This window comes from Corvus kubaryi, unplaced genomic scaffold, assembly GCF_017639235.1.
Source record: "Corvus kubaryi isolate FWS band 111438036 unplaced genomic scaffold, C.kubaryi_AGA036_p1.0 37385, whole genome shotgun sequence".
NCBI classification, from domain to species: Eukaryota; Metazoa; Chordata; class Aves; order Passeriformes; family Corvidae; genus Corvus; species Corvus kubaryi.
The window spans coordinates 1,915,307-1,940,452 of NW_024581127.1; the positions used below are offsets into that span (position 1 = coordinate 1,915,307).

At 37.8% G+C, this 25,146-nt stretch overlaps 1 protein-coding gene across 7 annotated transcripts; it reads right to left on the bottom strand.

Moving 5' to 3' along the window:
* Positions 1 to 800: 800 nt before the first annotated feature.
* MYBL1 (MYB proto-oncogene like 1) lies at positions 801 to 24,945 on the bottom strand. Of its 7 annotated transcripts, none has more exons than XM_042036342.1 (16): positions 24,500 to 24,945; positions 20,680 to 20,782; positions 20,481 to 20,552; positions 17,662 to 17,754; positions 16,264 to 16,484; positions 14,270 to 14,453; positions 13,973 to 14,047; positions 12,387 to 12,497; positions 10,912 to 11,145; positions 10,236 to 10,601; positions 9,618 to 9,760; positions 9,286 to 9,400; positions 7,573 to 7,689; positions 7,382 to 7,486; positions 5,281 to 5,460; positions 801 to 3,441 (listed from the first exon to the last, which is right to left on the bottom strand). In XM_042036342.1, exons 1-16 carry the CDS (start codon positions 24,517 to 24,519, stop codon positions 3,313 to 3,315), a joined length of 2,268 nt encoding a protein of 755 aa, XP_041892276.1. In that variant the 5' UTR covers positions 24,520 to 24,945; the 3' UTR covers positions 801 to 3,312. The 7 variants fall into 7 exon arrangements, with proteins under 7 accessions (XP_041892276.1, XP_041892278.1, XP_041892275.1 ...); XM_042036344.1 differs by having other exon boundaries at positions 12,396 to 12,500; positions 24,500 to 24,944; XM_042036341.1 differs by having other exon boundaries at positions 12,387 to 12,500; positions 24,500 to 24,944.
* Positions 24,946 to 25,146: the final 201 nt, after the last annotated feature.

Consider the following 25,146-nt stretch of genomic DNA (forward strand, 5'->3'; position numbering starts at 1 on the left):
CAGACAACAGCAGCCAGCCACGACACAAACAAAAGCCACCTCACTCATCCCAAGTGATGGAAAACTTCACACTTGGAAACAAACATGAGCAGGTTTGCAGGTTACTCATATAGTGGCCTGGCTACAACAGCTAAAGCCCCTGTAACAGTCAAGAGTTTGCTCATACAGCTTAAAGCTAGATGATACAAACTACCAGGACCTATTTCTGAAGAAATGGCTCATGTTAGTCCCTCTTGTCCCTTTCCTTCAACAGATTACCTTGTCATTTATATTGTCACAAAACTGGGAAAGGAAATCAAAATTTTGCATTGAATGCCCATGTTTCTATCAAAATAACAGTGTTCAAGTCTTACACTAACTCAGATTAATACATGTTTGTGAGAACTACTTAGGAGAGGAAAAAAAATAAAATCACACTGCACAACTTACACTTGCATTTACCTCCCAAGACTCAGGCACACATACTAAAATACTTCTACCCTACAAATGAAAGGAATGTAACTAAAGCTTTACACAGTCAGCATTCATTCCTCAAATTGTCTTCTATACATAAAAACCTGTGTTACAGCTTTGAGAGACAAATATAAACTGATAATCAGATACAAGTAGGCTTACATGCAGGTTGGATTGAAGTAGATATTGCCAAGGGACTCCAACCTGCTGTGTAACCCACTGATTCCCATGTCTGCTGCCTCTGCCCAGTTCAGAGAACACAGGTCTCTTGCAGTTCCACAGGCACACATACATGTTGCTTTAACGAGCACTGTGTGTTACAGTTTTCAAACAAAAGACACTTAGAGTAACCTGGTACATAGATGCTTTATTTCTGACATTAACGCAGTCTGTATTGTGAGATTCTCTTACATAAAAGAAAAGTTTGTAGTACAACAAAAACTAAGATAAACAAGGCATTTGTTGCACATTATGTCAAACCTTAGAACAAAAATATGGTGTAAAATGTATTTAGGTTTCATGCAAGTTTGGCTGCTGCATGTACAATTTACCTATAAACTGAAAGAAATGCAAATGCACACAACATTCAAAAAGTAATAAGATGCCTGACACATGAAAGATTAAAACCTTCCTGCTAAAGCAACAAAGTAGGAGTTAACTAAACGATCCAACCAATACCAACACAAATTATTACTACTTACCATAAATCTATGCTTAAACTTGGTATAGGTAGTTTTGATGATACCATTTCTACTTCAATATACCAGCCAGATTCTAGATAGTCATTCTGTCTTAATGTCTGATTTCATTTTTTGTGAATTAAATGCTGTCTCCAGAGTTACATGTTGCTGTTAAATCTGTTCTGGTAATGCACATCTAAATCTAGTATTGCCAAGAATTCCAATTGGCTCCTCTAAATTTTGCTAGGTGAGGAGTAATCCTGGCATGATGGGCCTTTTCTGATCCCTTGCTTATAATAAGATTCCCGCCCCCCCTTAAAATTTTGATGTGAATTAAAAATTGCTAAAAATGTTTGTGCCTACTACTATGAGAGCCAATATCAAAAAGCTCATAAAAACAAGGATTGTATAAGCTCTGAGATGCTTAAAAAAAGTTTAAGAACCCATTACCTTCCTTGTGCCACTCATCACATGTTAAAATTCTCCATTAACTAATTCTTCTCTACCATCTTTGATATTAAAGTGTTAGGAACACTTTCCACACCCTGCATAGTACTGGTTGATCTCATAAAGTTAACTAGAGAACCTGACATCATGTAATTTTACATACAGTGCATATGATGCTCGCTCTTTCCATCTCTCATAGCAGCAAGCCGATTCTGCCACGATCTGTAGCAGCACACCCGGGAGTGGAGAGGAAGAGTGTTTGAATTATAAATAACTAAAACTACAGTGTACAATTCTATTTACCTGTCAGTATCTGTTGAGAGCACTCCATTATAACTTGCTCGAAATTAACTACATAAAAACCTCTACAACAAAAGCAAACCAAAACATTCCTTCAAAACCAAAAATAAAGACATAAAATAAGTGCAAATACCTAAAATAGGCAACTAAAGCAAGTGTTGTGACCTGTATACCTTTAAATAAGGACAAAGATTTTTCATAAATAAAAGAATGTTCTCTTTGCTCTTCAAACATTTAGTCAGTATATAATGGTCAAAGTTAAGTGCAGATACAATTGTTTTGAGATCCAAGGTGCCAAGTTTCTTTAAAAAAAAAAAAAAAGAATAAAATATATATATTGAAAATGCATTAGTTTTTAGTTCCTATGCAGGACAAAGTACTCCTCGGTCTCATATAAGACCCCACCATTTCTTTCTAAATATATTTAAACAAAGTACAGGAACAGTTGCTGTACAATACAGGAATACCTTGTAATTATGTTGTAGACCAACATGATTTTAGGGCTATAGTGCAATCTTTATGTAGATGTAACATACAGTATAGATTTTTACACTTCACCACTGTAATTCTTCTGCTATTTCATATATTTTAAACTTGTCCTTTTTTCATTTTAGCTGTTTTAACAGGAAACAACATTGGCCTCTAGACAACCTGCATACATATAAATATCTACATTTAAGCTTTGAAATGGAAATAAATTATAAAAACAGACTCCTTTCCAATTTACAAAATTTTCCTTGTTCCTACATACTGTACAATACATTCAACAATCATCTCATTTTGAGATTTATGAAGAAAATACTGATGCTTTACACTAAACTTAATTCACCCCCCTCTGCCTACTTCTAGTACCATTTGCAAATAAATATATTTAACACTGTAGTTAATTTCATTGTTTTGCAGCATACCAAAAAAATTAGTAGTGCAACTTTCTATCCTTCCTTTGTACTCCTTTCCATTGTGTTTCTTTATATACTAGAAATATGCTACATAAGCAAAAGCACATTCAGTCATGTATGTTGCTCGTTTGGAAACCAGTAACAACCTATGAACCTACTCTATATTGAAAATGCTCTAACAGATAAAAAAAGCGATGCAAGTCAAAAGAATAAATATGAAAAATAGACCTAAAAACTGTATGTTGTCAGTACTGTAATGTATTTTACCCTTCTTTATATTATAGGGGGTTACTCTTTTAATATTTAAAAAATTCACTGCAGAACTGTTTGCGGTATCCCTTCGTAAAGAATGTAAGAGCTTCATGTCTGTTCTTTGTCAGTCAAAAGAAGAAAGGAAGCTTTAAGGTAGCTTTAAGGTTTCCCTTGGCAGACTCTCTCAAAGTAAAGATTTAATTCCCAAGTATCGCACGGGAATGGCCTTCAGCATTGTTTCAGTTTCAATGGAAAGAGATGGTTGTCAGCTGCAGTGACCATCACAGTATCAGAGACCTTGAATTGCTGTTGGTAGCTGTGTATGTGCTCAGATACCTTCTTGCTTGCTCAGTCATGATAAGCTGGTCTTCCGTTTTTCCATAAACAACTGCCTCCCAGTCACGATTTGGCTGCATAAAATAAAATTCTGTTAAAAAGGTTCATTTAACAAATTAAATACTTCAGCAATTCTCATACAATGTTTCAGAGTAATAATAAGTTATTAAAGCCTAGCAATAGTATACTTTACTGAGAGGATCCAGTTCTACAGTACAATACCTAAAACCTGTGACAAAGCTTCCTCTCCACCCTTAATCCAGCTCCCAAGCAGTGCATCTGGGTTATGCTTCAAGTTCTAACACACAAAATGAAAAACACTCTTCAATAGTCTAACTAGTTCAAAATTAATACATAAAAGGGAAGCTAATTAAGTTCTCTTCTCTTTGAATATCTTCCTCTTTAAATGTGCTAAGTTCAGCAGGCAGAAAAACACATTACTGACAGCTGTCTGGAGACACCAAGGAAGATAAAATAATTTGGCAGCTGAAAAAGAAGATTGTGAAGAACTTTACTGAACCAAGTGGCAGCCATGGAAGAACGGTCAGATTTTTGGGGAATATATAGGAAATGGCAAAGGAATTAGGAATAAAAATGACGAATGGAATAATTAAGCTACTAGTCCTGCTTTTTCCATGAAGCAAAGACTACACCTTCACATGATGTACTGAACCTCGAGCTGATTCGTTTCAGCTCCAAATTGGACCTGGCACTGGCTGGTTGTAGCATGATGAACAATGCAAGATCCTCTCCCTCCCACATCGAGCTAGAAACTGATCCAAAGGATCAGTTCTGCATATAGATTCACAAAGAAAATTATCTATATGAGTTTCTCTGTAAATTTAGCAGAACTTGATTCATGAAAGGGACTTAGGGTTAGAGAGGCCACAAAACTGAGAGGGAATTTCTCTGGGGAAAGAGAAAAAAGAAAAAAGATGGTTCAATGAAAATATTTGTGAGTATACTATAACTCAGCTCCCCTTTTAAGTATTCCAAACACCGTACTTCTGGGCCAGATAGATGTATTTACCTTAGCTGCAATTCACAGCGAAAGAAATTTTTCTTTTTTTTTTTTTTAACTTTAATATCACAATTAAATGAACTTTGTTCTTCCTTCTCATAAGAAAAGATCAGAAAGTAATAGTGTTGTCTCTGTACTTGAAAACACCATTGTTAAAGCAATTAAGTAGAATATGGAAGATCAGGTTCCAGGTATCCTGTCTTTTTTTTTAATTTATTTTTTCATTAATACAGAGCTGTAGATATTCTAAGAAGACAAAAAAACTTTATACATTAACTCCCTATGGGACAAACTGGAATTGGTACAAAGTAGGTCAAAGAATCTCTTCTTAAAGCTGGTGGTCAGGGACCTACACAGAGGAAAAACTAGGTTCAATGGTTTTACCAGTATGGAAAATATATGGATGTACAAGAACAGGGCCGTAACAAGAACAGCTACCAAACAGAACCCATGGATGAACTCTGCTTTAATGAAGCCCACTAGGCTTATTATGAAGAGTAAGCACCAGAGAAATTTGAGAAACTAAAGTCCTAAAGAAGTTTAGTTTGCACCAGGCCAAGTTTTCTAACTCCTAGTCTTGGGCACCCAGACCTGTTTTGCAGGTCTTCCCTACCCTGCTTTTGTTCCCCCACATCTAAATCTTAGTGAAACATCAGTTTGTTTCACTGAAACAAAGTGTGAAACATCAGGGTTGTATTTAAGGAACTTAGCTATGAAAAACACTTTGCAGACAAATGACCAACTTACAAGAAATAAGGATCATGGAAACACTGACTGAAACTGGATCACTGATTTCAACAATTCTAGACATTAGCGCAAGACAGAAACAAAACAACACAAAATTTCTTTATTAACCCACTAACAGAACTAACAGAATTCTTTGCATCCAGACCTGAAGAGCTTTCTCCATTTTGACATTTTTTGTAGCACATGCATTCAGTTTCTTCTTAATTACTGCATTTGCTTTGTTTGCTGTATTTGTATCCTGTTTTTCTGATGTCAGGTTACATCTGTTGTCCTGTATTTCCAACAATGGTGTCATTAATAAAGATGTGGTATATGCATTTTTTGACTATTGACAAAAAAGAGGGTAGGGAACAGGAATAATAATTAGTAATTAATACAAAAAGACTTCAACAGCTGTGTTCAGAGAAGCCAAAATGTAAACAAAGCAAATACTATCAGAAAGACCCTAGGAAAGAATCTGAAAAGAAAATGTAATGAGCCATATATGAAGAACTAGCCTGGTCCATACTGGAATCCACAGTCAATACTAAGCATAGTACAACAAGCAGCTGCTAGCATGGTTTAGGCATCACTGTGTAGACAGTTTCTTTACTCTAAAGCCACACTACTCTGATAACATTTTGTTAAGAACAAGATTTGATAAAGTGGTAACTACAGAACAGTTTTAAAGAAAAAAGCTTGTAATTCACTTCTAGGACAACCCTCATGAAAGTAAGGAAAAGGAGACTAGAGTCAAAAAAGTAAGATCACATCAGTTTCAGTGGGAGGAACTGCTTTAAGAACTGAAATAAGCACTGGATGGATCACTCCAGAAGAATTTTATATATTGGTAATGTCTATGGAAATAAAAAGAAATTAATCCAGCTTCAGTATACGAAAGTGCAAGACATATATATGTCAACTTTAAAGACCAAAAATTAGATGACAGTAACAGTGGCATAAGTAGTTGCATTCTTACAAAAACACCCCATTAAACCACCTTTAAATATTTATTCTACCTCAGACCTTATTCCTAAATTATCATCATATGGACACACAATTTCTACCTCAGGATTGGTATATTCTTCATTTTTAAATAAGATACTACACTGTCTCTCTTGCTAGGAGTCAATGTTCCTGTTGCACCAGCATTTCTCATGAAAATGACGGAAAATCAACTTTTCCCCAGTCCCCTGCCTTTAACAGACCACGTCATGGTGCATCTTAAGCTAGACATCGGCGATACACAATATACCGTGCCTTAGCAAGATATTACTAAGAGAACACCAGGCATTTTCGTTATGCCTGGAATGGCTGCAGCACCGCTGCTCCTCACAAGAGATGTTCTTGGGGAAGCTGGCAATTCCCACTAGGTGGCAGAGCACCGAATACCCAACAGGCAGATCCCAAGGCTTGGCACAGTCTAAGAGGCACTTCAGAAGGGAATTTGGAGAACCAGCTAGAAAGGAGCATGACTTAAGCGCCTTACACAGTCTTTAAAAAAAGACCTTGGCTCCTACATTCTGAATATAGCCTTAAACCTAATCAAGAAGCACAGACATTTACTCTTTAAGAATTGAACACATACATGCATTAAGAACTCATTAGAACAAAGTTTTCCTACAAGACTAAAGAATAAGCTATGCAATTATTCAACTGGAAAAACACCGAGCTGCTTTTTAAAGGACAGAGGGACCAAAAGAGCCCCATATCCGATTTCTCAATGTCTTGGTTATTGAGGCAGAAGTATTAAAATTCCCTTAGGCAGAGGGAGCACACAAACTTCATCTTTTACACGCTTGATATTCCTTAAAGTATTCCCCTACTATGCGAAGCAGGAAAAACTTGCTGCCTAACATGCAATTATGTATTTTCAGAACACATCTGCCAGACTGTCAAGCATGCATAGCACAAGAGCAAATGTCATCTTCCTGGTATATTACAGAGAGTTTCAGCATGCTGTGTATGTTAAAGTTTACAGGTAACCAGCATGGAAACAGCTTTGCTACAAACCTGTAAAGCATTCACATTATTTTACCTACTCTGAAGGACTGAAAGGAAAAATTCATGCATGAATTCAAGCCCAATGCTCACCTATTTCTTAAGTACATAAAATAGCATTTCAAACTGAAGGTATTTTTCACTGTCTAGATGCATTAATCTAGCAGCTTCAATCCAAAAGTTTATTATAGTTGACAGAAGACACACAGTTCCATATTAATACTGCTGCCAGTGATGCTCTTCAGTTAGCTTCATTTCATTCTTACCTGTACATCTAAACTATTATCTTCTGTTAAGCGCTGGGCCCCAACCTCTTCTTTTTCCTGTGAATCTAGGACCAGTGATTTTCTGACTTTTTTAGAAAAGTTGTGCTGAAAGAAACATTTTGCAGAGAAAAATTGTAAAATATAATGTAAAAGCAGTTATTCCCTATTTGAAATTACTACTGTCATATTACCTCCTGCTTGCAGTTTTTATACAAAGTGTCATCTTCCTCCTTGGGAAATATATCTGTTCCAGTTTCCTCTTTCAAAACTTCCCTAATGTCTTCCTCCGAGAAGGCAAGTGGTTGTGACTAAATGTTAATTAAAATTGAAGAAGAAAACACATGAAGTCTATTAGTTGCCAGTTCCTACCATATTCTACTTTCAGCTAATGTAGGCCAGAAGAGGGATCTTGCAAAACATAGCAAGAAAGGACCTAAGCTACTGTAGTTAAAAAACCACAGGGCTACATTTCAAAGCTATGAAGATTTTTTTAAGTTCATTTTACTCCACATTATTTCTAGCCAGATAAAACATATACATGCACACAGTGCTTCAAAAATGCAAGGTAGCATTGAAGACAAACTACTTGTTTGCACTTATTAGTAATAGTTATCCACTGATGGAATAATTTATATACACTAAATACCTACAAAAACACATATGTGTATATATACATGCATAAAAACATACTAAAAAACTGTGCTAGAAATGTATAACTGTTGTTATGAAAAGAATTTACACCAATTTTAACACAAATCTTTGAATAAGACATTGATAGCCCTAAGTACAGTACAGAATTTCACAGAAGCCATACAGATGGCTCCTTTGTGTACCAACAGGAGAAGAATTCCCTTAAGCCCTCAAAATTTGATTTTGAACAGGAGGTTAATAGTGGACAGAAACAGGAATGCCAAACCACTCCATTTGCATAGTGAGGGACTGTGAATCTATAGGGTAACACAGATGGTGCCAAGCCCCGTGGCAAAGTCTGAGCTACCTTCTGTGTTTGCAGAAAAGAAGTAGTCAATATATATTGGCTGGAATTTTTTCAGAACTTGAAAAGCATATGTCTACTGAATTCCAAAAGTTATTATGCATTAACATACCTTAGCTAGGCTAGGAAGAGAACAAAAATTGAATTCATTTGGAACAAACTAACAAAAAAGGTAACATTATCCATAGTCAACAAAACCAAAAAAAAAAAAAAAAAAAAAAAAGTCTGTGACAGCCAGAAGAATCAGAGGATCATGAACTGCTATACTAAAATTTTGGGGTTTCGGATGAAGAAGACTGCTAACATCACTCAAGATTATCACACTGTGGTAAACACCTAATTTCAGTCCTAGTGCTGTAGAAGAACCAAAACCAAAGAACAACTCAGCTCTTACATAGTCCAGAGGATTCAAAGATAATGCAGGTTTTCAAGTGAAATGTGAAAGTTGTTTAAAATAATGAGGTCAGTCAAACTCATGTACAGCAGCTTGCTCTTACTAAGTTACCCAGCTGGAGAACCCACACCCATTCATTGTCCGACTTACAATTTTTCTTTTGAAAAAACAGAAACCCTAAAGTATTACAATCTCAGGCAATTATGTAACCACCTCGTAAGAGATACAGTGTTAGCAAGGCTAGGTAAATTTAAAACAACTCACAAACATGAAACTGATGCATTTAAGATTACTGTGGATCAAATGATTATATGCACCAAATTACTGTTCAAGAAGATAATGCCTCCATACTACACAAGCCTAACAACCAAATCCAAAGCGTTTTTGATTCACGTTCTAGTTGTTCTCTAGGACAGGAAAATGCTTTCTAGGATCACAAGGAGGCTTACAGTACCTCAAAACCAAGAGGACATTTAGACTTCAACAAAGAAGAAAAGAAACAGTATCATCACATACCATAAGTCTGAGGGGACCATACTTTTTTTCCTGAGCAGCCAAAGCATTTTTAAAGGGAGTTGGTGTCCTTGGTGTTGAACCCAAAAGAGATCTTCTCATTGTGGGAGTTCTAAAACTATTCAAGCATATAAAAGCATTCATATACACATTTTAATATTTTATCATTAGCAATGTAATTAAATTAATCTAAGAAACATTTTAAAATACTTTAATTTACACAACAGGTATCAGCACCATGAACCTGAAAAGTACTGAGATCACTATAGCATTACCCCACGTGTATTAAACTTTAATTTAGTAACACCACCAGATGTTTAATGTAATAAACCTACCCCACATTTTCCTTTTGATCTTGTGGTGTCATTTCCTTGTGTAGAGGAGTCGTAATAAGAACTTTCTGCCCACAGATTGGAGTCGATGTAAATGCAGGATTTTCAAAGTTAAATTGTTCATTTCCAGAGCAAGTGTTGAAAAACTAAGCACAAGGGGAGGGGGGGGAAAAAAGCAACCTTACAGAACAAAATTTCACCACTGTGCTGAACAGCAAAGACCCCCGAATTATATACACATATCTGAAAGACTTTTACTGACAAACCCCAGTACTCTATTCTTGACTTACACTTATTGCTGAAACCTTGATTTTCTTCTTAAAATCCCTACTACTTACTTAAGTCACAGAGACAAAAGGTCTCTATCAACAATTATTCGCATGAGAAAGTGTGAGCTGAGACACAGGTTGTCACTGCTGCTGCCACCCTCCCCATCAGTCTTCAAAACAGAGGTTGTTTAATGATTTATTTTTAAGATACTTACTCTTATGCAGATGCTGTAAGAAGTTATTTTGACATATTTATTTAGGCTACAACGTACTTCTAGGGAAGAAACTACTTATAATTTATAACCCACCCACTACAGTCTTCACGTTTAGCCATATTTAAAGATGCACTCACCTGTGATGGAGAAAATGGTAGTGTTTTCACTGGCGTCCGCTTGAGTGCAACATTGACGGCATCGTTACACAGGCCATCGTTCAGATCAGTCACCGGGGACTGCCCAACACGCAATCTCTTCTTCTTTCTCAGGATAGCAGGTGGATTGCTGAACTTAGTTAAGTTTGAGGTTGTTGAAAAAACTGTTTCCTCATCCCCACTGATGCTGCTGTGGTTTTTGCCATCAAGCATAATACCAACATTATACTGGCACTCAGCAGCCCCTTCACTGTGTTGAAGCCGCATTAGTTTTACTGGAGCCGGCTTGACAGGGGATACAACAGCCTCTGAAAGCTCAAAACAGGTATCGCTCCACGCTACCGGATCCTATGAGGCAAGATGCAAAACACAGGCAGGCTTATCCAAGATTACTTCACAATGTCCAAGATAATCTATCAGCCCTCTAGCTCCACAAGCCATATATTCTTCCCAAATTATTCTCCCCGTGTCTTTCATACAATCATAAAATACTGAATATTTTAAAACAAAATTGTTTTTAAAAAGGCAATAAATCACTTGATAAGGTGGAAATTATAGACAAATACAAAATAAGGCAATTTTAACAGTACTTTACACATATTGTGTAAATTGTCATTCCTAATTAAACACTTCTTTTTAAGAAGGAATACAAACTTACAATTTCCATAAGGTCTAGTGTCTCTGCAAATTCTGGAATGGTTTGTAGAGGTGTTAACATTCTGTTTGCTTCTACACCCAAATACTTAGGTGGTGAATTCTGCTGAACAGGTGTGATGCGGGTCTCGTCCATGCTGTAGAAATCACTTGTTTGTTCCTCAAGGCTACTTAGTGTATTAGGCATACAATCCTCCATGATAAAATTTCCAGACCAACAAGACAAGCTTCCAGCTTGCTAAAAAGTTATGAAGAAACATGTTAATTTTATTCAACTTAGAGGTTGAAAAGAGTCAATTACGTGACTGCAGGGTGGAAAAAAAAAGTAGTGTGTGGAAAGACTAAGCATAACTATTAATTTTGGCATTTTTAAATACCAATTATCTGTTTCAATTAATGCAGTTAGTCTTCTCTTTACATTAACATACTCAACATTCTCAAATTGCGTAAGATTTTTATCTTACCTCACATTCATATCTTATACACACTCATAACTTAGGTAATTATGGGCTGTATTGGAAGCCATCTCTGATGCAAGTTTCCTGCGTACCTGAACACCAATATATTATGAAGTCATCTTCAATACAGAACATAGGTAAATTTTAAGATTAGAAAATGTTTCTAGAGCGTGAAATACTAGTTGTTTGATCTGGGTTTTTTTAACGCAGATTTTGCATTAATAGTTTAGTAAACTTCTAAAAGGCTATTCCATTTCAGTAGCCTGCTTAGTACCCAAGAAACAAATTTTAATTTTCACTGGAAATCTAGAAGCAAACCAGATTCTACTAGATAAGTAGAACACTGCACTGTTTCAAAAGAATGCCAGGAATAACTGCACCACATAAAATCTCAAGTTCACCTGTATTCTAAACTAGGGATCAATATGGTTGGGTTAGTTAGGTGTCTGATATGCAAAGCTCTCTGAGGAAGTCAGTGACTGTCATCTGCAAGTTACCCTAATTCTACAGAATTAGGGAAATTCCACTGAATTTACACACAATTTGTGTGCAGTGCATATTTATTTACTGTTCATCATGTCCAAATGTGGATATTAAGTATTGCAAGCACTCACACTGAAGTTTGAGGAAAATATAATCTACAGGACATTTCAAAATCAAATGGGGCAAAACCTATGTATTTTTCACCTTTCTCTACTGAGCAGATGATCAATATTACTGATCTATAAAACTGAATGGCAGTGATATAAAATGTGTTACATCTTCAAGAGGATTAAAATACTGGGTGTTAGGAACTGCCAAATTGCTGGTCATATTTCTGCTGCCTTCACAGTTTAGAAAACTGCACTAAAAATAAGTTCTCTCAGCTCTAATACATAGATTTTTGTTTTACAATGCAACAGCCATAGGTTTGATTTTAGACGGTCGGGTGAAAAAAATACCACACTAAACCAAACAACCGTTACTGAATTTCTGAGGATTAACCTCAGTAATGCATATTCAAATATTTAGAGAAATTTACATTTCTTACAGAAGACATTTGTTTTCTTCTGATTTCATTCTCTGCTGACATAAGTAGCAATTCAAGTTCCTTTATTTTCTTTTCTTTATCAGGATCATCATCAATAAATGGCTGCTGAAAAATTTAAGAAAGAAGCCATTACTATTTTTCACTTCCACCACCCCTTCACGGTAAAGACTCTATATTTTAATACAGCTGTACTTTTAACAGGAATCCACACATAGAGGGAACAGAACTGTTCAGGTTGTGTCATATTTTGTAGTACAGAAGTCACTCACAAGCAAAACAACTCCAATAACCAGGAGATGGATCTGATGTAAAAGTGGTGTGTAAGGTGGTATTTTAACTGGATTCTAATATGGCCTGTAAGTTATCAGCATGCTAAAACACTTTCTAAACTAAAGTCACTACATTCTGTCTTTAACAGAACCAAGCCTCGGCACACTGGTTTATGTGCTTGTGTTTTCACATGCCTTCTAAAACTTTGTGTTATTTATCCTCACTAAGTGTGCAAGAAAGTGTTTCAACTCAGCATTTGCTGACACAGTATCTGTACAAGCAATCCCACCACTACTATCAGAAAAGAAAATTAAAGAAGTGGTTTTGATTGGTTTGTTTGCTCTTAACCTCCTTAACACTTTCCATTATTGCTATAAATATAGGGAAGGATATACACTATCCTCAATTTAGAGAGTACTTCAAGGAGCAGAAAGTATCTTATACTTTTCTGTGTAGGGCAATCCAAAGTGTCAAAAGCCATATGAGGCTTTGTTGTGACTTGTATTCTTATACCAAATCAGGAAAGAAAATGCAACATGAAACAGATGACCTGCATGGGGAAACTTCAGGTTAGGTAGAGCTCTACAGAACTCCCCTATCTAACAGAAACACAACGTGTATTATTCCCTGTGTCAAAATACATTTTTTTACTAATTCCAAATTCACAAAAATTCTTCCAAGGAGTCATATTAGAAACCAAGATCTACATTCATTCTGCATCACATAATGAATTTCAGATATATCCCAAGTGAACCCAAAGAAGCAAAAGGAAATAATATGTCCAACTTCTATTTGCTTTAAATTTTCTTAATTCTTCAGCATTTAGAATGCTGCAAAAGAGCATCTTCAATTGATTGAAAGATGTTTATCAGTGAGAAAGAAATAAAACCTAATGAGAACAAAAAAGCACAGTCAGAAGTACAAGTCACAGTAGGCTGAGTTTTTCAGACAGAGTTATATTTATTCTATATACGTAAATAGTAAAGTCTTGTCTTTAAATCTCTCATAAGCTAGGTAATACTAATATAGGTCACGATTTAGCCTCCAGATTTAACAAGTAAACTATGTTTTAAGCCATATTTCTGTCAGAAATAAGCACAAACATCATGTTTGTGGGATTTATAAAGAGGGCTTCATTTTTCCTACCTAAAACTACCAACTACACTAGCAAGCTTACTTACGGAGGAAGCTATATAAATTTAGGTGAGTGAAAGACTAACAGACATTTTGAAGATACACATCTATTTATTTTACTGTATAATATGCAGTAAATTCTCCTTAATTTACAAAGGATGTTAACAATTTACCTGAACTATGTTGGAAGAAGATGGAGCATGCTCTAGACAGCTGCCTTCTGGTGAGGCATACTGATATGCTGGAATCTAAAAAGACATAAAACATTTTACAAACCCTCAACAAAAGGAGGCTATAAAATTATTACTAGTTTATTATACATAAACTATTCATGATTTACAAATCCTAAGTTGCCATAAAATCACAAAAATACTCAACAGATCTTCAATCTTTCAGGTTTGTTTCTCATTTCAAACCAAATCAATTATTTGAAACTGGGAAATACTAATTATTCTAAATTTTGAACTTACATGTGTCTGAACAGGCACATAAAATTGATTCTGAGTGTGCAAGTGTTCCATAGTCAGGCAAGGTTGGGGCTGAAGTTCAGCAGAACTAGCGCTTTCAGACTTTATAACACTTTGCAAATATCCTTCCTGTTCCACCTTTCTTCGCATTGTTGAATTCCAGTGATTTTTAATTGAATTATCAGTCCTAAAATGAAAGTATAAAACAGTGACTGGCTTCCATATCTCAAATTTTAATATATGACACAATTTACAGGGTTTGTAGAGTAGATTAATCTGAAGCCACATATCCAGAAAGCTCCAGCAGCTTAAACTGAAAGTTCTATTATCAGTGGGGTTTTGGCTTAATGACTAGAAAGCTACCCTTTTTAAAACTTCCTTCTACTAAACTTCAAGTGTGCCGGAAATTAAAATTAAATTCAGTTCAACTCTATTACAGAGGGCTTTTAAGTGATCGGGAGGAATTTGAAGATACCTCCAAAGTGTTAGAGGTCTTTCTATGGGTTCTGACTGTAATCATGAGGGGGAACCTTTTTTCTTAGATATGTGGAATAACATAGTGGACACAAGGTTATTTACCCCTCTGCTATAAATTTGCAGTACATGTAGCTAAGACAATCACCCTACTGTCCCACAGCATAATAAAGGCACTCTGGCTGGTGTTTGCCACTGGAAGATATCTCTTCTAAAATTGACAGCCTGCAACCCCCGCTCTGTGTTTTATGTGCCGCTTTGTGGGAGAACATCCTACTATCTCTTCATGCCCTTGATCATGGATAGGATAAAACAGGCATGGCATTTTGACAAGCACGCTGAAATCACTTTTAACACTAAACAAACATTAAGGCAAAAGTAGACTATAACTGCATTACTGTCTAAAATACTAGCATTATTATTCCCAGCCTTAGGTAGAGGTACGTAGGAACAAAAATTGGTTAAAGCCCCATTTTTCATTTAAGATCAACTCCAAGAAGTATTCCCCTTTTTCATCCCACTAGTGTTGGACTCTACAAATCTTCTAGGTCTGTGATCTTTAGCACTCTTTAGCTAAGTCTCAGATTTGTTGACAACAAACAAGCTAAATAGGAATTCTTCTGTCAAACTCATCTTCCCTCTCTGAAATTCTATTTAGATGCAACCATCTCATTCCTCCGAAGGATTTACTATGAGCCATGGATTGTGCACTTAATCAAAATGCAAATTTTTTACGCGCACATCTCTCATTATGCCAAGATAACAAATGTTGACATTCCTTACGCACAGCTAGACAGTCACCTCTTGAACACACAAACTGAATTCAGAAACCTTAACACTGAATTTCAATTAACAGCACAAGGTAAAAGAATTATTTCATTAAACTCTTCACACACTAAAATTTTGTTTTCCACAACCATAGAAATTGGAAGTCAAACTTGAAAGAAATAGAAGGTGAACAATGCATACGATTCACTCAACTTAGAGACTTCATGATAACCAACTAACTTTGCAATGCATGACTCCTAAGCCTGGACTTTTGAAGGTTACTAAGACTTTCTTTTACAAGTGTCCAGTTCAACAAGTGCTACACAAAAAAAAAAAAATCACATCTTAAACCAGGAAAGTCACCCTCAAATACACATTAATGAAAACCCTTTGATATCAAGTTTGATATCAAATCATTCTTCTACTACTACTTGCAGTTAATTCAGTTCAACTCTATTACAGAGGGTTTTTAAGTGATCAGAAGGAATTTGAAGATATCTCTAAAGTGTTAGAGGTCTTTCTATGGGTTTTATGTCTTTTTAAGAATATATACCAAATTCAAAAGATTTTTAGCATCTATCAAGATAAATAAGTTAATAATATCATAATATAATATAATAATAATATAATAAAATATATCATAATATAATAAGTTTCAACAGATACTCCCTGACTAACAAGTTAAGATTTGAAAGGGTACTGAGATGACCACTCTTCAAATTCCAACATTTAACACAAATAGAGTTGAAAAGCACCTTCCAGGAAGAAGTTTTGCTATTTCAGCCCATCGGTTTCCCAAACGCTTGTGAGCTTCATAGATTATTCTGTCCTCTTCTTCTGTCCATGAAGACTTTTTTACCTCAGGATTGAGATGGTTATGCCATCTTTCTCTGCATTGCTTGCCTATTCTTCCTTTCAGGTGTTTTGCAATTAGAGACCAGCGCTTTGGACCATACTTCTGAACTAATTCAATAACCTGGAATACAGATGAAAGCACATTTAAATTTCAAAACCTATTTTACCTAATCAAAGGCTGAGAACACTGATAAACTCACATTTTAGAATAGCATTATAATAGTCAACTGATATTAGGCCTAAGGAGGCAGACAGTGACTTGGGGGTTTAAAAATGATTTTTCAAGAAATCAAAACATTACTAACTCCAAATTTTCTGTGTTTAGAATATAAGTGTATATTGATGAAAACATACATTTGGAAGTTTCCTTTCTGTCATGCACTGCAGAAGCTGACATTATGAAAGGTCAAAAAAGAAACCGGTAAAGATATTTCATTTGACTATTTTCATCAACATACATACGAAGAAAAACCCACACCTCGACACCTAGAAATGGAATGGAAGTTGGGAGTTTTTACAAATTAGAAGCTTTTCCTTAAAAAACTAATGAGAACTGTGAAAAAAATAGATTAGGAAGACCATATTCATAAATTGACAAATAGTAATTTAAAACATCTTAGAACAGTTTTAAACAGTAGGAACAAGAAACATATTTGAAATACCACAGGAAAGCTGTATTTGCACCTCCCTATCAGGCAGTCCAGGTTTTGCAGGCAAAAGGCTGCAATACAGATTAACAACAGTGGGGTAAAAAAGGAGCCTAAAACATTGTGATAGCTTCTTTACAGAAATAAATGGTTTCCCAGAACATTCCAAGTTGGAAAGAACCCAGAAGGACCATCGAGTCCAATGGCCCATAGAGGGATCAAACTCACAACCTTGGCATTATTAGGACCATGCTCTAACCAAATGAGCTAATCTCAGGGTTGTAACAATAGATTATGAAATAATTTCCCTTATTCCCAATCCCTTCAAGTCTGGTGGGTTTGAGGAACAAAACATGTAAACGAGACCTTTGATCTTTAGTGCTACAAAGAGATCCCCCCTACTTGGTAAACTAGAATAATTCAGCCAGCACTCTCACTAATGGGAAATGAAATTCTTGAGCAGTCCTGACATTCCATCTACTTAAGAGAGAACTTTTTTCTTCTCATACATCATAATGCAACATAAGTATCCATGTCACAAGATGTATGAGACATCAGCTAAATGGGAATGAAACCCAAGAAAAAGTACACACTCTTAGCAGCCATATGCCAATTTTATTAAAGAGCAGAGTATCAATTAGTTTTTGTTACCCTCTGATCTTCTTCTTTAGTCCAGGGACCTTTAATCAATTCTGGGTTTAGTACCTTCTGCCATCGATGCTGGCACTGAAAATCTGAACGATTCTGAAAGAGTTTTAGAAGACCAGTGTAGCTGTTAAACTCTTGAATACATAAAGCTGTAAATATATTCTAGCATGAATTATTAGCTTATTTCAAATTAAAGGACTTATTTAGAACTTTGTTCTAAGTATAATAGTTAAATTCTCCCTTATTATTTCTTATTCCATTTGCTTATAAAAACTCTTCTCCAGAAAAAAACAACCTTGCATGAAGCTCTAATCTAGTTACTTCAATGTACTAACTTGATAACCAAATTCAGAACTTACTCTCTTTAAAGAAAAATGTGCATTTATTTTTGCCCTTATTACTCCACACTTTCTCTAAACTTTGTGGTTGATCTATTTTTGACATTATCTGTAACTTAAATAAGTGGAGAAACTTTTTAAGGAAATACTTTTTCTTTCAAATAAAAGAATACACTTTTTGCTAAATCCCAAATTAATGTATTCTCAGCTCTTTACTTGAGTGTTAAGGAAAACAGATTCATATCAAATTTAGTTAACACATACTAATTAAACACCATTGCTTTTGCTGGTCAGGACAGATGGTGCTTTTCTGTAGCTTCACTAAGGATCTTTTGAAATATTGTTCCCAGTTACGAAAGAGAAGTAACTTTCACTTAGCCTCCTAGAAACTATCTATATGAAAGGGTTGGTCCGATGCTTAGAAATATGCAGCTGAGAGCCTGACCCAGGACAGCATACTTTTTTACTGGGACATGATTATTTACTTGCTTCAGTACAAGCTGTTGGATAGCAAATACCAATTGCAAGGTTTTGCTGGTCTTGTCTGCCAAGTAAAGGTGTTACCATGCTAAGATCAAGTTAACAAAGCAGCAGTCTATAGAACCAGAAAAAACACCCAGAACACTAACACCTGAAATTACACTGTTCACAGTATCTTCAAGCTAATTACAAGTAGTAACTCTATGATTAAAAGCACACTACAGTTTATTTTACAAAACATCATCATTTCCTGGTGAAGACAAGCTGTAAAAGACTCAATATAGAATAGCTGTTACTATTTTGACAAAAGAAATACATTTTAAATTGTGGCCTTTTAGTGCTTTTATCTTCCAGACATTTCTGAAATCATAATATGATTTGGAGAGAAAAGCAAAACAAATGATGGGATGATCCAGTATAATCGTTTCAGTCTGCCTTAGCCACAAAAAAAAACCTGAAAGTGATTACAAGCTACACTCCCACTCTTGAGAGCCACCTTGAAGCCATCTTCACTTTTTTGGGGCAGAATGGAGGGAAGGTTTACCTGTGCCCAGTCCAGCAAGGAAATGAGGGTTTGAAAACACAGCAGTTTGAGATACCCTTGGTATTCCTAGCAAAAGATCATCAGTAACAAGGTAAGAGCGAATTATGCCAGCCTCTATTATCTGGCTGTTGCAATAGGTTGCCTAAAGAGGCTGTGCAGTCTCCATCCATGGAGATATCCAAACCCAAACAGACACTGTCCTGGGCAGCTTGCTCCAGCTGACCTTGTTTGAGTAGGGGCCATGAACCAGATGACCTAGAGAAGTTCCTTCCAACATCAATGATTCTGCAGTAGGCAACCTGATCATGCAAGTTTCCTATGATAACTGTGGAATGTTTTTTCAACTTCACTTGAGCCCAACTGAACAACATTTTTTTTGTCTCCAGAACAAATTATTTTGTTTTCAGCTGAAGAAGTTTTTATTAAACTGTTAGATCTGTTAAATGCAAATTCATACTACACCTGCATATCAGTATCACCAAATGTATTTTTAAACAGCTTAATATAAAAGCTTTTTGATTCTCCTCTGCCATTCACTTATTTCACTGATTTTTATTAGGGAATAACATACATGTAAGGAATATGGATTTGCTTATACATGACTTAAATTTAGAAGCTTTGAGTTTATTCCCTGATATCTATATTTTGCCACTTGGAAAAAAAATCAGAAGCATCACAGTTGCACAAAAATATGATGAGAACAATGCAAAGTTAGAGCTGTTCAGCATTTAGAATTCAAGTCTTTTTTTACCTTACAATGGAATTTCATACAACCACATCATCCCAGACAATATTGTAAGAACCTCAAAGGTAGGAGGAGGTGTAATTTTTTGATTTCTAATATTTGACACCACTTCTAGGAAGTGATTTCAGCCTTAGATTCTACTATATTTTTACAGCAGGCATTTTATAACATTTGTTCAGAAGAGAAATAAACACCATCAATTCTAGTTGTAGGTACTTTCTACCATTACCTCACGGAAGCAGTGATCACTGAAAAAAAAAATCAAATCCAAACAAACAAACTCCAAAAAACACATACAAGTAAATAAACACATGCACCCTCTTGCCTATGGTGTTCAAGAAATTCATCCTGCTCCTTTCAAGCAATCATTCAAATGCAACCCACTCTTCTAACTGCTTCAGAAGCAACCTGTGAATTCTGGATATAGCCACCACAAGTAATGGAAACAGTAAGATACAGGAATATATTCCATAATGAAAACAAATAGCAAGTGTGAACAGAAAGCATTTCTGATCATTTCAGACTGTCACTGAAGACAGTGCCAATAAGGTTCTTCAGGGTCTGAGCTAGATCTCAAGTCTATTTTAGAAGCATCCTCTAAAATAGTTTTTACTGTTACGTGCTTCTGATCTATTTCACCTCATTTCCCAGCTAGACATACGACCAAAGTAAATAAATATTAAGAGAACTTAACTGAAACAGAGATTCAACTTACTTGTAGATGACTAGCAATGAAAGCCCAATCATCTGTACCATTTTGTTCCACCAGCTTCTTTAGCCTTTCATCCTGTTAAGACATAATCTCAGCCAATAAATTTTACATGCTACCCCAATACAATAATAACATATTTCATGAGCTAAGAAGATTAGGTAGGGATCAGACTAAAGCAAAAAAAAAAAAAAAAAAGTATTACCTCTTCACGGGTCCATTTCACCTTGCTACATATCTTCTTCAAACCTTTTTGCTGTGGTACTTCATAGTCATGATCCATATATTGAAAATCATCGTCTTCCTCACTGCAAAGTACAACAGAAGAGTGAAGAAGATCAAAAGAGAGTTTAAAATACCTCTGAATAACCTATTTTTTCTAATTACTTGTACCTTTTTACCAATCTGTACATATTGTTCTAAAATTATGTATGGGATTTGCATGATATCAAGGTCTGCCTCCAGCAGTTCATCATGTCAAAGTACAGAATTCATTTTAATTTCAAGGCCACACATTGGACAGATAACTCATTCCAAGTTGAGACTTAAATTTGAAGTAAAAACTACTTTTTAGGATTCGTGAATTTGTAACACATTTTTTCATCTTTCTTTTACATGAATGAGCTAACAGAGTGGTTTGTTAGGCTGCAAAACACATTCATGATCCACCTCCATGACTGAAACAAACACAACAAGAATGTCAAATAAGTAAACGTCAATTTGAGATTTTAAGTGGGCTCCTGACTTGACTAAAAGCGTTGCCTCAGTGTTACAGGAATTAGATACAAATCTCTGAAGACAGATACGTTCCAGAAGAAATAACTTCGACATCAGCGCTGAGCCTCAAAGTGCGGACCCAGAGGGGCAGGCAGCCAGGCACCCCTGAGACTCCACGTAGATGACGCTCCATCTACTGGAGAAATGCGGAACTCCACAGCCTGGATAAACAAAGCCTTCCAAACAGGCGGCACAGGGAAGTGTTTCATGGAATCATCGCTAAAACTTGTGTGTCAGTGACTCATGTTAGCATAAATTCAAACACATGTGGAAACCTAGGTCTAACAACAAGGCCTGCAGTGCCCCCGCATTAATTATACCAAAGGCCCAAAGAAGGGACTCCCATCCAAATACACTGCTTAAATTAAAATCAGTTTCACAGTGCAATTTTTTCTCCATTTTATTATTGGTACAAAGCACACTAAAAATATAATAAATTCAGGTTCAAAACAAAACGTATTAGTTGTGCTCATCCTTGACAGTTACTTCAATTTTTCAACCACAAGTATAAAAAAACTCCTTCCCCAGTAATGAAATTAACCTGTGCTGGTGTCCTAAGAACAGATTAGATTGGAGATCTCTCCATTATTTTCCAAAACACGCAATGATCAGCACAGCATGCTGATTAACCACTTACACATTATTTGTTATTTCCCATTAAGTCTGCTCCTGTTAGCCACAGAGAACATACTTTACTCAAAAGCATTACCACAGGATAGCAAATGCCCAACTCTTGCAGACTTGCTTCTATGTCCTACACCATATGTTCATTTGCCCTACTTAGCTTCATGATGCAGCAGTTAAACATAAACATATGAAAACTCTGCTGAATTGCTGAAAGACAAGGCAGTAGACTTGTGGAAAGGCCAACAGCAAGTTCTTCACTGTACTTTCAAAAAAAATGAGCTGCAAACACAATGACTATAAGAGGTTTGCATTAAGTGGCTTAAGACTTACAAAAAGAGAACTTAAACTCAGAAGTAACTGTTTTCTTCCCCCTACCACCTCCTTTTTTTTCTTTTGTCCACAGGTATCTGACAAACTTCAGGGATATATTTTAGGATTGTAACACCAAAATATGTTTCTCATAATACCATTTCATACCAAGCAAGCCATACAGTTCACTTATAACTAAAATCTGGCCTTCTTGTTAAGCCCTTTGTCAACACAACCTCCTTACCCAGCGCACAGCAAACTAGCTCATGAGCAGTCTCCAGTTACGTGAACACTCACGGGGATTTAGAAGAGGAGAAGGGGCTCCATATACACGCCAGTGACACCGGTGAGAGCGCCGGTGCCAGACAACGTGGGGGCCCCACGGGCAGCTGCAGTTTAGAGCCCTGCACTGGGAACTCTCTGGCATCCCACAGCCAAACCGCCGCAGCCGACAGTGCCTCTGTGCACCAAGCAGGCACTAACCTCTCCTGCACCTCGATTCCACCTGAACAACCACCTAGTCCTGAGTCTTGTTTAGAATAGTGCTACAACAGACTATAAATCAAATACAGATGAATGGCTGGGACTACTACTTTAAGCTTTCAATTAAAAAGACAAGATTTTTAAATGTGGGGTTGTTATAGCTCATTTGACAATTCTTTTGCAGTTATGAAACTGTGCTAAAATACAGCACCAAAGTGGAAGGCAGCCACCAAGTTTCATCAAATAAGACATCTGGGACAATAAAGTACGTATTTTGTGAGATCTGTTCTAGCTGTCCTTGCAATTCTGAGTTGAGAACCATTAAAGGAAAAAAATCAAGCTTCCAAATGCAACAACCAAGAGCAGTTTAACATAAAACGAATATAAGATTAAATTTAATACCATTTCGTGCAAAGTTATTACACTTTCTCCTTACTCCACATCTAGATTAAAAGTCTTGAAGTCACTTTTATGTAACCTCATAGCTTCAGTGATTTAGTTTTGGAGATACCATCATCAGACACTGACACAGCATGCGCCTTGGGCTGTCAGTCTCTAACCAAAGCTTCCTCTGCTATCCACAACCCGTTGTATTTTCAATCATGAAACCAAGGCTCTCCACAGCCATGTGAGATAATACAAGTTAAGCTTGACAAAAATGAAACTACTGCTTATAATACCACAGGTGAAAGTCCCTTAAACTACAAAATGCCGATTAGGAGTGCCAAGAAACACACTATCTCCGAGCTATTCTTTGAGACAGCCAAACACAGCTTCAGCAGTCAGCCTCTGCAAGCAAAGCCCTTTGCAGCTTACACAACTAGAACACCAAAGCATTTCTTTCTTGTTTTAGCTGCAGCTTTGCAGAAAAATATTCTCTTATAATTTTTTCCATGTCAGAGGAAAACGCAGAAGCAGTTTTAATATGTGTAACTTTGAAACCACCCCCAACTCCATTAAAAGTATGCATCCACAATAAACCCCAGATACCATAGATAACTCACCGGGTATCCTTTCCTTTCTCACTACTAATCCCTCTCTTACATTTCTTTATCGCTTTTCAGAAACCGATTTAAGACAAGACTAACCATTGCGACAAAACAGTTCTCCAAGACCCACCTTCTGAATACAAAGCAAAGACACACCCATTTTCGTATAAATAAAACAAAAAGATGTAGGAAAGCCATCTAGGGCAGCTGCTGGAGCTCTTGAGCAGAACATTATCTCTCAGGAATATTTCAGGCTAGATTATGACATCTTCAATCAAAGAATATGTCAGACGAGAGAAAGTAGGCGCACTGAAGACATTGGGAAAACTCAACAGGCCCAAACTTTACATCAAGGCTGTGCCAAAGCCACTTGGGAGGTGAAAAGGAGAAAGGGTTACTCCACCAGAAGGAAAATAACCAGCGCGGAAAGCTACTGCGGAGACAACGTAGCTGTTACTGACAAGCTCAGTTGCCCAGGTAAGTTACAACAAAGACGACCTGAGCGAAAGCGCAGAAATGAGGGCGGCTGCCAGGGCAAAGGCGGGATCTGTACCCAAGAGGTGGTGCCCAGAAGTCCGAGAGAAGAGATACCTGCGAGAGTGCCGGAGGGGGAGGGAGGTGGGCAGTGACAGCCGACGCCGGGACAGTGGTAGGAGGCCGAGAGCAGCGGTGAGGGGCGGGGCGGCACCTGGCCGGGATCCCGGGGCGCGGGGGGAGCACCTGGCCAGGATCCCGGGGCGCGGGGGGGGCACCGGGACTCGCGGCAGCGGCGTGGAAGGCAGCACTGCCCGGGAGGGGATGGGAGACAGAAAGCGCAGAGCGCCCCGGTCCCGCACTCACCTGCGCCGTCTCTCCGCCATCCTCGGCGCGCACCATAGGGGGGGCCGCCACGGCCGCGGGGCGCAGTACAGAGCCCCCGAGCCGCCCGGGCTCCCTTTCTCACAGCAGGGCAGGGGACGTAGCGGGGTACCGGCGCCTCAGAAAGGCTCGAGCCGGGCAGGGATCCTCCCAGGGCCCGCTGCTCCCTGCGGTGCCTGCAGCGCCCCGGCGGCCGCCCTCAGCCCCGGCCCGGCCCCGGCGCGTCAGGCATGGCTCGGCCTGGCCGCTGCCCGCAAGGACGGGGCGCGCAGCGGCCCCTTTCTCGCCCCTACTGTGCCTCGCTCTCCGATGCTGTCAGAGTTGCCGCGGGTTCCGGCGGCACCCGCCGCCCTCCTTCCCTCCGTCTGCGGGCCGCTTTGCTCCGCTGCCCTGCCCTGTGCCCGCCCGGCCCCCACCGCGCACCGGCCGCCACCGCCGCTCGGGCTCAGCCGCCGGCGCTCGCGGCGCGCTCGGCCGGTGCCGCCCGAATCTCGCGCGCAGCCTCCCCCCCGCGAGCCGCCGTTTGAATCTGCGCAGGCGGACTGACGCCCCATTGGCCGCCTCCGACCGCACGCGGCTCCGCGCGCCGGGCGGGAGGGGGCGGGGCCTCGCGCCGGCGGCGGGCGATG